The following is a 14,674-nucleotide window of genomic DNA, read 5'->3' as shown; positions in this document are numbered from 1 at the left end:
TGGTCATGTGAAGACCATTGAAAGATGCTGTCCCGTACTGAAACTATGCCATTCACTTGACGAGAGAATATTGGGATTGATTTCTTGCATAGCAATCTGCTAACCTGTATTATGTTTATGTACTGAACTTAATATTTCCTTTGAATGGTGCGTTGATTAAGAAAAAGAAAAAAGACAGCAGATGATTAGAAAAGAGGGGTGAGCACAGAGGGAGAAGGAGAGGGAGAAGAGAGAGAGGGGCGGCGCGGCCGTGGTGGTGGTGGTTGAGAATGGGGAGAGAGATTTTTTAGGGTTTTGAGAAATAAAAAATCTGAAATGGATAGTAATTGGGAAAAAAAGAAAAGATATATGTGTTTGAGTATGTATTTTTGATATAGCTATCAATTGTAATTTAGAAAAGTTAATTAGCTATTAAATATAATTAAATAAAAGGGTAGTTAATATTAATAATTAGGTCTTAAAAGAAGCTACAATGAGTAAAAATTCCTAAGTTAAATATACTTTGCACAATGATGACTTTTTTTATTTGCACTATCGACCGCTATTTATACAAGCTTATATTTTTCGTCATCTAATTATATTGTATGGTTATACTTTTGCAATGAATTTTTGAGATGTCATTTGGAAAAAACTGTCAAGAGCTATTATCAAGTAAATTAGATTAGACATGGATTCTAAATTTGTATATATTGCATTTTTATCAATTTTTATTGTATGTGCTATTTTACGACCATGAGTTTAAAAATTATATTTTTCTCGATTAGATTGCTTTATTAATTACTCAACAATTTATATTGTCAAAAGGAAAAAAAAGAAGAAGTGTTACTCGCCTGTAACAGGAAATCTGAGACAAGTAATTTAGCACTCCATTACATAGATTATTTAATAATATTTTAATTTTCCTTCTCAACCGCGCGAAGCGCGGACATATTCACTAATTTGAGCATAAGTTATCAGAGCATTGTTAAGATTACAAGTCAAAATGCTTCTAACAAAAGAAGCTCTCAAAATATCTGCCCAGACAACATCATAAACATATACTGGGAAAACTGTCACAAAAAAAGTCCTGTCTAAAAAGAAAAATAAGGTTTCATTACCGCGTCTTGTAGGAATTTGGCCTGTGTCTCAGTCGTAGCATGGCTAATTATCCTCTTGGACCAATTACTATAAATCTATAAAGATATAAAATAATAATATTAAAAAGTAAAAGAATCCCCTCTGTTGTTATCTTTCTTTTTTCTCTTCTATTGACTATTGATATCGCAAAATTTGATTCTATAGCACGTTACTGTGCTCTATAAAATACCTTTTTCTTAGAGAAAAAATTATCCAGTTTGACTTTCCAGAACAAAAATGCTAGCAATATTGGTCAATTCATAAAATACTATCGATATTAGCTAATTACTCATAAAATGATATTAATATTAGCCCAATATCATTTTCTGAGGTAGTATCACAGAAGGTCACCCGACTATGGATAATGATTTCCCAAAGTCTTTTTTTTTTAATAACAAGGTCATCTAACTTTCTATATATCACTTCAAAAGTCACTCAATTAATATTTGACCAATAAAATATGACATGACATTTGATTTAGTCCAGATAGACTTTTTTCTCTCAGTCCACATGGCAATAAGACCCGACCCAAACTCATAACGCAAATTAGCCCTTATTAATCCTATTCTGTCTTAATTAAAATAGAGTTTCACTCTCTCTGGAAAAAAATGGCCCATAATTTTATTAAAATCGTGTCGTCTTCTCTTTCCTTCTCTCGAGTGAAATTCATAAAGATTTTTTAACGACATTAAGTAAATGTAGTTCCTGAAGTTGGCCATTCATTCTGACCCATAAATCGTACTGCTAATCATATATTGGTAGCACTTATTATTAATAAGAATAGGAGCACCCTGATGGATTTATTTTGCAAGCTATAATGTATTTAACAAGGCTATTAAGATTTAAGAATACAACGACTTGATTGATGCTAACACATATTGCTATTCTAAAAATAAAGTAAGACTAAAAAAACACTAATCTCGTTTTCTTTGATGTTTTGTGCAGCACCGTCGACATAGTGATCCATTTTGACATTAAATAATGCCCTGGGAACCCCTTTCTTTGAGATTTCATAGCTTTTTTTTAAGGTCTGAATTTTTTGTGAAAGCAGAAGCTTCCCTCGTAATTTTGTCTAAGTGCATAGGGTTAATTTGAGTTATGGGTTTGGGTAAGGTCTGGTCTTATTAACATGTGGACTGAGAAAAAAAAGTCTATGTGGACTAAATTAAATGTCATGTCATATTTTGTTAGTCAAATATTAATTGGGTGACTTTTAGTGTGATATATGAAAAGTTGATTGACCTTGTTATTATTAAAAAAAAAAATGACTTTAGGAGATCATTATCCGTAATTGGTGATCTTCTGTGTTAGTGTTACTACCTCATCATTTTTCTATTAAAAAATACTTATATGATTGAATATCAAAAAACGACCTGGCCAATTCATCGACTTCAACCAAATTCTTGCTTTTCAATCTACAACACAAAGAAACAATAAACATTACACAAATTATGACTAGCAAAATCTATTCAGCCAGCGGCAACACTTCTTGCAAGACGATAAACTACAACTCTGATTAGAACGTAGCTATCCAATTCTAATGTAAACAAACTGATCCAACAAAAAGAAAGAAGGAAGGGTAAAAATAATAAAAATCATGATTATTTGTCTAACTAAATACAAATCTTTTGGAGTTACTTTCGACAGAGAACATTGTTTGGTTGCTCAAGGTGAAGAATGAGAGCTAAATTCCATAGAAAATCATTATAGCTCACTTAAGCTTGAGTTTTAAAATTTGAGTTTCGGTAATTGAAATTTTGTTTCGATTGAGTATTGTTGTAATTGTTTTGGTACATCTCAAGTAGCTTGAATCTCAATTTTGAGACGATTTAGTGGAGATTTGAGGTCGTTTGTATTGAAATTTGAGACATCTTCAAAGTAGAAGATGAGATGTATATCCCTTATGTATACCTCCGTGTATCATTTGTGTATTCCACATGTATCAAATGTGTATGCCCTTGTGCATCATATATATGTATCAAACGTGTATCTCCATGAGATATACATGTGTCGCAGAGAAATTTTTAAACTCAATTTTAACTACGAATTTTGTCTCCAAACTAGTCCAAACCAGCTTCAATCTTCCTCAAATTTTATATGTGTTTTTAGCGAATTCCAACCATACCCATTGAGGGGGAAAAAAAATAATATTTTTCGTCTAGGTTTTTGAATGTTGTATATTAATGATAACTTTTTTTGGCTATTTTTGATAGCATGACTTAATGGCTGCTTATTGATAAGTAGTGTTTATTTGTTGCTATATTTCTATAGTTCCCCTATTTTAAAAAAAAATGTAACTTGTCACCAGCTTAGTATGATATCCTTCTTAAACTTGTTATAGTTCAAATTCTTCCTAGATTTGCTTATTCTTATTTTGTCACCCCCTCCCTCCCCCCCTCCCAACCAATTTATTTTCAAGATTTCCATTTAATTTTGCTTTTAAGAGGGAAGTGCGATATGAACAAAAGCTGTTCAAGGACAAAAACACTCAATTTTTTTTTTTTAAAACAAATTCAAACATGCTACAAAGTTTTAGTTTAATGTGGATGATGGGAGCTTTAGTTTAATGTGGATGATGAGCTCCTCTTCTTTCATTCTTTGTATTTGTGGTTAAAGGCGGAATCAGCCCATAAAAATATGATCTGCCCAACCGTTTAAGTTTGGACTGATATGTTATATATAGGGCAACTATAATAAAGAAAGAAAATAATTTTATTAGGTACTAGAAAAATTATATAAGAACAAAAAAAAAAAAAAAGTCAGTAAAAATTTGAGCGGATCGAGTTATAATCCGCTTTTTAGCTTATTTCAGCCCGACCCATTTCAATTTAAGTAACTTTTGGTCCATTTAGAGCCCGTTTGGATTGACTTATAAGTTGCTTATAAGTTGTTTTCAGTTTTTTTGAATTTTTGGTTGGCCAGCTTAAAGTCATTTTGTGTATAAAATAAGCTCAAAAAAATAATTAGACCGTTTGACTTAGCTTATTTAAAACATCTTATAAGCTAAAAAAAAAATAAGTTAGCGTAGCCCAACTTATTTTTTTTGACTTATAAGCTGCTAATTTTAAGCCAATGCTCTTAGTTGTCTTTTTCAAAGTCACTTAAACTTAAAACTAAAATAAAATAAAATTAAGACTAGCGAATACAGAGAAGAAAAACACAAGTGGCATTGTACCCCTCTTAGAGCCTGTTTGGATGGGCTTATGGCTTTAAGCTGAAAACAGCTTATAAGTCAAAAAAAATAAGTTGGGGTAGCCCAACTTATTTTTTTTGGCTTATAAGTTGTTTTCAGCTTATAAGCTGCTTTAGATAAGTTAAGTCAAATTGACTCAATTATTTTTTTAAGCTTATTTTAAACACAAAATGACTTTAAGCTGGTCAGCCAAACACTCAAAAAAGCTAAAAACAGCTTATAAGCCAACTTATAAGCCAATCCAAACGGGCTCTTACTCTTGTTCTTACTGGTCTTCTCCAGTGGAGTAGTGATGATGATGATTTCAAGAAATACATGCTCACTCTGCTTCCCTAACTTGTACCCTGTGCTGTAAGTCTAGTACATTTCTACTGCTTTCTTATTTATTTATAATGAAATTTCACCCCTTTTTACTTGATTTTCATTGCAGCTATCAATAACCTCATTTGAGCACAACGTCATCAAATTTCCATATGTCTAAGCCCATTGTGTATCGTGTTAAAGGTCAGTATCCTATCTGAAATAACCAAATACTTTGTTGCCTGAACTTAAAGGTCTAATCTTTTTTACTTTTGAGAACTTTTTGTAATGTAAATTTGAAGACCCACATTTCTGTTTACTATTTGCTTATTTCTTTTAACCTTAATTAGAAAGTTTTTTTTTTTTTTTTGGTTAACTTAAAGGTCTAATCTTTTTTGTACTTTTTGTAACTTAAATTTAAAGACCCAAATTTATGTTTTTTTCTCCTTGGTTGTTTGATTGAATTAAAGAGTTATTTGCTTATTTCTTTTAACCCTATTTAGATTTTTTTTGTTTTTGTTTTTGTTAACTGTGTCACTGAGTACCTACTACCTCCCACCAGCATATGTACCGAGTAACTCTGTTCACCAGGATATGTACCGAGTAACTCTGTTCACCAAGACTGTGTTTTTGCCTCTCTTGGGATTTGAAACCGAGAGCTCATGGTTCTCGACCCACTTCATTGACAACTAGGTCATAGCCTTGGGTGCAATCGTGATAATAGGGGTAAGGTCTGCGTACACTCTACGGATTTCACCGGGTATGTTGTTGTTGTCGTTGTACTTGCACCCAAGAGTGTTCGCCGTAGTGGTCAATGTAGTGGATACAAACATTGGGGATTAGGGTTCAAATTCGTACCTAAGCCTTGGAGAGCAGAGTTAGGTAGTACTAGTAGTTTTTTGGTGGATTAGCTGAGGTGCGCACAAGCTGGTTTGGATACTACTACGTATAAAAAAAGAAAAAAAACCCAACTTGGTCCAGACACGACCATCATAAAAAAAGGAAAGAGGTTTATTACTACTTGTAAAATTGTTCTTAAAGAGAGTAAAAGTTGAAAAATATACGATGAAACTACATATGATCTTGTTGGAGGTGCAAAACATTCTTTGGTTTAAGGCATGCAATAAAATCTTGAAAATTGCAACTTCTTAGTGATGAAGGGTGGTAAAGTGGCACGGTGTTTATTTAAATATTACACAACATTTTAGTAGGAGGGTTATAGGGCTTTGGAATAGTTCGTAGATCAAGTGATTTCGACAATGAGTTGATGAAAGTATGCACAATGTCATTGAAAGTGCCAAAGCTTTAGCTAAATGCTTGCAATGTGTTTATGGTTGGTTGTAAAAGAAATTGTAACTTGTTAGAGATAAATATCGTAAGGTGGAACACCAATTTGTTGAGGTGGTCGCACAACACGTTGATAGGATTGCACAGAGACTTGAAACTCTGGAATTTCTAAAGTCAGAATTTCTGCTACTATCTGTACATGGATGTAGCATTTATGGTTTCATAATGTGTATATAGTTAGAGTATGAGGGACGTGATAGATGGGAGACACCTTTGGTTAAGGAAGGCACGAGACGTTCATTTGGGGATATCCAGTAAAAAGGGCCAGAAATGGTTATTGAAGTACAACAAAGCAAATTGCTACAATGAAGGCTATATCATTTAGCTTTTTCCACAAGGGTGTGTTTAGTACGAGGGAAATTACTTTTTTGAAAAATATTTTCCATGAATAAGCCATCTCTAGTGTTTGGTTACCGTTTGAAAATATTTTTCACTAAATTGGGAAAATAACTTCTCTCACTTGTGGATGGAAGTGATTTTCCTTTCCAATTATCCCTACTCGTACTCTATATATAAATTGCTCCAACAAACACTTAGACATTATTATCAATCTTTAATACTAGAAAATTTCATATCAAAACACTATCCAGTTTTTCTAACATTATTATCCATCTCAAACAAGGTTTTTTTGCAAAAAGTATTTTTAGTTCACCAATCAAACGCTAAAAAGTAATGAGGAAACACACTTATTTCTAGAAAAATGTTTTCATTTCCTTCATAACAAACAGGTAGGTTTGACTATTTAAATATAGCTATTAGTACAGACTCAGCCATAAGACCATCTGGAAGTAGTGTTTGACTATGTTTTCCCCCAGGGCTTTGGTCTAGTGGTAAGAGTGCACCAAGTGATGTGTGGGTTAGGCGCGTGTCACAGTTTCGTATCCTGCTGCAAGCAGAAAGCTTGGTATTTAAGTGGAGAAGGTAGAGGGTCAGGCATATTATCCACCAAGTTTTGAATCGCGTCAGTAGCTCTCGCGGATTTATCAGTTATAAAAAAAAAAATGAAAATAGTCTTTGACTATGTATATCCAAAACTCCGAGGGTTCCAGTTCATCCTTTACATCTTTTTGATTCTCACAGTTCTAGAACAGGGAATTTATAGACGTAATTCCTCATTGTGGGCCAATGGGAGCTGTGAAAGGAGAATTATCTCATAGTATGGCGACTGGGAAAGGTTTGAATGAAGTCTGAAGGTTCTGGCCTTCTCTGGTTGGTAGTTAAATAGTTAACATTCCTGCCATTGAAAATTGTCTTTCCAGCTGTTGCAGTATATCTTTGCAACACAGCTGGATTTGCTATATTTGAGTGTCATGTTTATTTTTATTCAATATTTCCCTTGCACACTTTTGTTAATGTGTCTCTCTTTCAGTACACAGCCAGATTACCAATTTTGGAGCCATCTTTGTACTGCCCAACCTGCCCCTGACCCATGAAAAGAAAAAAGTTCCAATCTGAGTTTATTGTGCACAAAACTAAATTTACTTCCTTTCTTTTTTTTTAATACAAAATTTATGTAATGAAGTCTGTTACACGGGTGAATGAGGCATAAATAGCTTAAGGGAAGGAACCTGTTACTTTCTAACTTTTCTATTTTCTTGGCTGGTTGTACCTTTGCATTTTAGAAACATAATTTGAGTCTAAGTAGTGTATAACAGCTCAACTGTGATATGTAAGGTTCCTGCAGTAGCAACAAGTTGCTATTGTTGAGTTATCATCTGCTTTACTATTGGCTGAATCATCATTTGATTAAATTGTGATGACAGTTCTTCGTACGAGAGCAGAGAGGCTTGAGCGGAAGCGGGCACAAAACTATAAAGTGCACCCGGAGCGACTATCTACATTTGAAGAATTGCTTAATGAGATTTATACAGTTTGCCGCCCTAAACCAAGCGATTATGAAGTTAGGAGAGATTTGGTTTCTGTTTTTAATGAGATAGCAAAGGATATATACGGTAATCTCCGCACCAATACTTTTTATAACACGATTCAGCAAATGGATCCTCTGAACTGGCCTGTAGTAGCTATGTTAATAGACTTAATCAACTAAAAACATTTGAATGGGTAGGCTGTTTATTGGATTGTATTTTTTAAATATTACAGCATGATGTGACAGTTTCTCTTTTTCTTTTTCCTTCTTTTTCAGGATGTACTGGTAATGTTCCTGTTGTGGAGGAGTTTGGATCTTTCGTAATGGATCTATTCCATTCAAAGAGTGACCTAGATCTATCTATTAATTTTGACAACAATTCAGTTAAATTTTCACATGAGAAGAAGATTCAAACTCTCAGGAAATTTGCAAGGAAGTTATATGCACTTCAAAGTAAATCTTTGAGTTGATACTCTCTGTAGTTCATGGATTACTGCCTTCGTGTCTTAACCAAATTTTTAAGTACATTTGCCTTTGAAGAGTAGATCGAATTTTAACCGAAAAGTAGATTTACTGGTCTGAATGTTAAAAGATTATGTTGTCACTTCCAACAAATGGCTATTTCCACTAGCAGAACCAATAAATAAAGCTTTTAAGATTAACATTAGGTGCCATTTATTTGGAAAAAAAGACCTGGTTTTCTTAGTTTTTACTATGGAGTGTTCTGTCCACCATTATATCTGCAATATGACAGGCAAATGTGGTAGAAAATAGTGAAAAACAAGAAAGAAATAACAGTGATAAGAAAAAGAAAGGGTAAAAGGATTTGATTGCTAAAATAGTCAATGCTAGGAGTACTAATGAGGCTATCTGCAATTCTGCTGCAAATTGAACATACTAAAGATTTTTCACTGAATCTTTGCCAGGTTGTTGTCGCATTAGGAATTAGTAATTGGGAAAGAGTAAGCGTTTTCTTAGTTAGAACTGAGAGGAAAGAAAGAAGGGGAAATGAATATATGAAGGAAACAAAAGAGAAGAAAAGGAAGGAAAATATTGTATATCCTTAAGAAGCAATCTGTTAAACTTCATCTGCTTCTTATTTTTTATTTGTATATTTGAAAACTGATGAATATGGTAAACCTACTTTTATTTCTCTAATATATGCATCCAGTCATACCTAGGTGGTGAAGGAAGATATATGCCATAAGGCCACAACAACGAGGGAACGGAAGAGATATCTATACCACTTGTCCTTTTATTCTTTAATTATTGGAAATACCGTAATATCAAAATGAAAAGTAGATAAACAGACATGGAAATGTGAAAAATCCGTAAAACTGGAAATTGGAAGGATATCTCCTCATGTTTTGTTTGTTTTGTTGGTCAATCAACTGTTCGTCAGTTCCAAACTAGTGTGAGGCTATATGAATCCTTTGTATATATTCACTCTATTTAGAACTTTATTTAGCCCTATTAGAGTTTAGTATGTTTGGTTTATTTCATCTATGGTTTTTCGTGCTTCAGGTTCTGGGCATGTTTCTGGTGTTCATCCAATACCAGCTGCCAGAGTGCCCATTCTGAAAGTTGTTGATTGCGGAACGAAAATTGAGTGCGATATGTCAGTTGAAAATAGAGATGGAGTTTCAAAGTCTAAGATAATCCACATGATCTGTTCACTCGATGAAAGGTTTCAGAAGCTGAGCTTCTTGGTAAAATTCTGCACTCTTTTATATCACTTTCTCTAACTTCACTTGAAAGACATTCAGAAATGAAAAAGAACTAGTCTTTTGTATACTGATCAAAGAGAACTTTAAAGGCTAAACTAAATTTTGTGCGTTTCTTTTGATGGATTCTCTTCTCTTTTTCGTTTTTTCCCCAGGGGAATGTCGGGTCCTACATCTCTCGTGCTAAAACAATGTGCTGTTACAGCTTTCTTAAAATCTCTTTCTTGTTATCATATTCTACCAAAACTTAAATGGGTTAATCTTTTACACTTTGTAACATCTAAGGAAGCTAAGAGTAAATATATTGCCTAATACTTGCACCCACTTGTCGTTAAGTAATTCTTATATTATCCTCCAACTTGAGAAAGTATCATAAGTTAATGTTTCTACCTTAAACACGTGTGTAAGCTAAAAAAGACATTCTAATCAATGTGGATGGAGTGGAATTCTATGCTAGAATGTTTTCCTGGTTTATTTTTGGATTCGCAGGTCTACAAAAGTTAGAGCCTTCAAGTGCTGTTGTAAGTTATTTTGTAAAATTGCTGTCCCCATTCAAATCATCCCAAAATTTCTTTTACTTATTCTGCACTCTTTTCTATATAAAAATATACTTGAGTTGTTTCCCTTCTTTTTGCTGGCAATCTACTTTTTAGCCTCGGATGTGCTTTAAATTGAATCATAGGAGCTTCTGCAGATTGTTCCTGCAGAGAAGGGGTGGGGGGTGGGTTGTAGAAGGACGGGGAAGGCTGTAAATTTAACACTAAGTAGACCAATGGAAAGACAACATACCCTACTTAAATGAAACGTTATCTATACAATGTAAATTGACATATACTGAAAGACGTGGAACTTTAAGTGTATCTAATTTTATTTAGCTTAAGCTTATCAGAAATATATTGCCTACTCTATGTTCATAAGCCTGTCATCTCCTTGTACTCTTTGCTGATTACTTGGAGAAAACTGACAGCTATTTCTGTGAAAAATAATTTTCTGAAAACTCTTGGATTGGAGGCGGTAATTTTGACCTTTAGAAAGGTCATGTGACTTCTGTAGCACACTGAATGAATTTTACTTCCAATTAACACGAAAGTTAGAAAAAGAAGAAAGATGGAAATCAAAGTTGTGGCTTGGACAAGGACACTATTAGATACATTTTTGAGTTTACATTCTTTTTTTATATACAGGGGTCAACTTTTGTTATGTATATGCTGATAGATATAAGCAGTTTGCTCGATTCACATCCTCACAAGAGATGGTCTTCTCTTTTGCAGATGAAAGCTTGGGCAAAAGCGCAGAATATTAATAGCTCAAAAGACAAAACTTTGAACTCATTATCTGTAATTCTTTTGGTTGCTTTTCATTTGCAGGTATAAGCCAAGTACAAATTATTTCTACGTTGTCATCTTACTCTTTGTTTCTTGGTTATATTATGGAACTTTCATATTGATCACTTCAAGTCAATATGAATTGTGCCTTCAGCTGAATATTTTGTTACCATGGTTAATCAGTCTGTGAGCCTAGGAGCGTGAACTGATACTTTACATAACCTTACACAACGCACTCTTTGGTAAATTTGTACTGATTACAGTAATAATGAATAAAATCTTTTGATGGTGGAGAGGAAAGTTTACTCTGGTGAAATCATATGATTTCATTTTAGTCAGCTGTGGTTATTCAACTTTTTCTTCAATGCCCTCTCACGAATTTGTTTCCTTTAGCTTCCTTTATTCTAATAGGGACCTTCATTCTAGAGATTCATTACTATGGGCCACAATACTCTTTGCTAATAGAATTCCCAAATTTTAGAAAATGTGGTTATAACACCAAATTATAAGGGTTGAACTTATAAATAAACAACAAGAAACAAAGGAAAAAATGTTCTAGGTTTGAATAGTAATCTTCTCGCTTGAATCCTAGCTGGTCAACCAAGTTTGGTATCTAAGTGGAGAAGCGTAGAGGAGCAGGACTCATTATCCACCAAGTTTCGTGCTGGAAAACAATGTTATTTCTCGGTTATATTAAAAATAAAAATATAAGCAACATTCTTGTTTAGATGCGTGCAGAATCAATATTCATTTAATAAGTTAGCATAATTCACGCCGTGAAACATAAATAATAGTGGATACTTTTTGGTTAGTAATCATGAAGGTCATCTCTTACAGGTCTCAGTAACAGTTTTGAGTTGGATGTTTCTTCTCCTTTTGCCTTGCAAAAAGTATATTTTTGGGGGGGTCAAGGATGAAAATGTGCATAATATGCTATCAGCAGTATCCTCTGAGGAAGCTATTCTAAGCACAATAAAATGCCCAGTTTGTTTCGTGTTTTCACAACACCAAGTTTGTATTACTTCAGCTTATAAAACGCAAAAGAAATTTACTTTTTGTACTCTTGCAGTACCTTCTTGGTATTATTTAATGAAATTTACTGCCTCATCCAAAAAATAAAAGGAGAAGAAAAAAATAGTTCGGTGTGCCTTTTGTAAAGCACCCTCTTGTACAAGCGGTGCTGCTCTCGTAAACTTCTTGTTGCTGGATTTAACCGTTTTGTCAATAAAGCATTATTAATGATTCTGAATGCCTAGTATTTATGCTTTACTGATTTAAATTCGTGTGAAAACATAAATAAAGTCTTGCCTTTTTGCTTATTTTGTTTTTGTTTTTATCTGAGAGGAACTTGATGTATATATGTGTAGAATAGATATCTTGTTTCTTTTCTATAGTGCTATTGACGTAGTTGTTTAGTTAATAATCTGTTCTTCTTTTTTCCTCATTTGGGGTGGCGTGAACTTCTTCCTCTAACGAATGAACTTCGCAGACACGAAATCCTCCAATACTACCGCCATTTTCTGCCATATTAGAAGGTAACTATGAATCTTTACTTTCTCAGTTTTCGTATGCCTTTTGAAAGGGATGTAGTAATTTCAGTATCAGTACACAGTGTAGTGATGTACTGTAGTAGAAAAGCAAAATTCCACAGAATAAGGATCATGATAGAAGTTTTCTGAAGGAAATATATAGGACCCTAAGCATCAGAACTGGACGTGTACGAAAAACCTTCCATTTGTCAGGCTGTCAATGCAATGATACATACTCATAATTCTTTTTTATTTTTATTTTTATACATGACTTCGCAGTTTTGGTTTTAGCACTTTTTGCCTTGTTTGACTTTTGATTCGTATTGATTCTTGACTTTCAATCTGTCCGATCAGAATGTGAGGAATTTAACTATTGCTATAGACTAGATTCTAAAGTACAAGAACATTGTTGAGATATTTTATTCAAGTAATTCTAAGTGATGCTACTCTATGCACTTACCTTTTCTTCATGAGTTTTTTGGTTTTGAGTAGCTCGGTAATATTCCTTGGTTTGGAAACGTTCTAGATGGTTCTGATCCCGATGCAGTGGCAAAGTCGTTGAATAAGTTTGTGAACTATGGGAAGAGGAACAAAGAGTCAGTGGCTGAGCTGCTAGTTACTCTATTAATCAAGGTATTGTGAATTCAGTATATCTGGTCTTGTCTTAAAACGGCGCTGCACATGAGACTCCCAGTTAAATTCCTGGCTCATTATGGTTTCATTTCATTGCAGTTATTGTCGATTGAGAAACTATGGGCCAAAGGACTATGTGCAAGCACCTATGAGGCATCTTGGCTATCTAAAACATGGGATTCTAAAGTTTGCTGCATCAGTGTAGTTACCTTTCACTTATGTCCTTTCGGGCTTTCTACCTAGCAATCTTTGAAGTGCTAAATTAATGGCTGATGCTGATCTTCACAGGTTGAAGATTTCACTGACCGGTCTCAAAATGTCGCAAGGGCTGTTGGGAAAGGAGAAGTAAAACGGATATACAAGTGTATCCAGCGTTCTAGCGAATACATTTCTGCTTTTATGGATGGCCATGTTGAAGTACCCACGTTAAGATATCAATTGTTTGGCCATGCTGCTCCATTTCAAGACGGTTCTCAGACAGGAAACATTAAAGAAGATGGGAATATAATCACTCTTCCTTGTGGAGATATCAAGAATAAGGAGGATCAAAGTAAAGAAGGCCAGAAAGGAAGTCAGTTGGCTACACCTTCTGAACCAATCGCGACTAAAAAGAAATGGTCTACCAAAGGTTGGGAAGGATTAACTTCAGCGAGTTGTGGACGGTCAAAGGAGGACGGTGCACCATCTGACTCTTCCGGGACAAAAAGAAAATGGTCTACCGAAGGTTGGGAACAGTCAAAGGAGGATGGTTTACCACTTGACTCTCCCTGGACAAAAAGAAACTGTTCTACCGAAGGTTGGGGAAAAGTATCTTCAGCCAATTGGGGACAGTCAAAGGAGGACGGTATACCACTCAACTCTTCCTGGACAAAAGGAAAATGGTCTACTGACGGTTGGGGAAAAGTATCTTCAGCAAATTGGGGACAGTCAAAGGGGGACGGTGTACCACCCGACTCTCTCTGGACAAAAAGAAAAAGATCAGAAGAAACCCCGAGAGGGACTTCTTCTGCTCAATGTTTTAGAAAATCAGACACAAAAAGTTGGCTCAAAAGAAAGGATAACAATAACTGTGCACCCAAGGCTAAGTGGTCAACCATGCAAAAAGGAGGTTGGGGAGGAAGCTGAATGAACCATTTGATTTGATGCTTTGGCTTCCGGTTGAGTGAATCACTAGCGTTGCCCGGGTTATCAATAATATCATCTTCTTTGTTCTCTTCTCATAGATGTGCCAGAAGGAGTATTTTGCGGGTATCACCATCTGCAAATCAAGTTTTACATTCTTGCTAGGATTTAGGAGTATCTTGTATGCTCGTTAACCTCATGTTTTTGTACTGGTTTGTTAGGACATTTTGTACATATTTGTGGACTTAGCAATGACCTAACAAGATGGAATATCAACTGCTCAATGTACATTAATTTTATGCACCTTAAGAACATCAAGGACTTGAAGGAAAATGCATTTGTTGGCAAAGTGAAGAAAATATACACTTAGTATAATACATTTGGTTCAAGAGAAGATGGCAATCTTTTACCGTAACAAGAATCTGTAGAATCATTGAGCTTACTGCTTGTGTGATGCTTCGGTCCCCAAATTAGTTAAAGTCGACTACATGAATCATCCCGTGCTGATATATTTTTAA

General features: G+C 34.4%; 1 protein-coding gene across 1 annotated transcript; it reads left to right on the top strand.

The window, feature by feature from the left end:
• Window positions 1-4,507: 4,507 nt before the first annotated feature.
• On the top strand, window positions 4,508-14,550 carry LOC132609081 (protein HESO1-like). The gene is made up of 10 exons (XM_060322916.1): window positions 4,508-4,660; window positions 4,740-4,813; window positions 7,720-7,908; window positions 8,100-8,276; window positions 9,348-9,532; window positions 10,819-10,914; window positions 12,362-12,407; window positions 12,928-13,034; window positions 13,134-13,235; window positions 13,323-14,550. The coding sequence occupies exons 2-10, from the start codon at window positions 4,783-4,785 to the stop codon at window positions 14,157-14,159; spliced, it is 1,770 nt and encodes a 589-aa protein (XP_060178899.1). The 5' UTR covers window positions 4,508-4,660; window positions 4,740-4,782; the 3' UTR covers window positions 14,160-14,550.
• Window positions 14,551-14,674: the final 124 nt, after the last annotated feature.

This window comes from Lycium barbarum, chromosome 9 (assembly GCF_019175385.1).
Source record: "Lycium barbarum isolate Lr01 chromosome 9, ASM1917538v2, whole genome shotgun sequence".
Lineage (NCBI taxonomy): Eukaryota > Viridiplantae > Streptophyta > Magnoliopsida > Solanales > Solanaceae > Lycium > Lycium barbarum.
Note: the sequence above shows the minus strand (reverse complement) of the source record. Positions and strands in the feature narration are given on the sequence as shown.

What these genes read in the sequence shown, in the direction of transcription:
- LOC132609081 (XM_060322916.1), top strand. Translation starts at nt 4,783, where the DNA reads ATGTCTAAGCCCATTGTGTATCGTGTTAAAG. An exon ending in CATTGTGTATCGTGTTAAAG is followed by an intron (nt 4,814 to 7,719) that starts GTCAGTATCCTA and finishes TTGTGATGACAG; the next exon opens with TTCTTCGTACGAGAGCAGAG. An exon ending in TTCAGAAGCTGAGCTTCTTG is followed by an intron (nt 9,533 to 10,818) that starts GTAAAATTCTGC and finishes TCTCTTTTGCAG; the next exon opens with ATGAAAGCTTGGGCAAAAGC.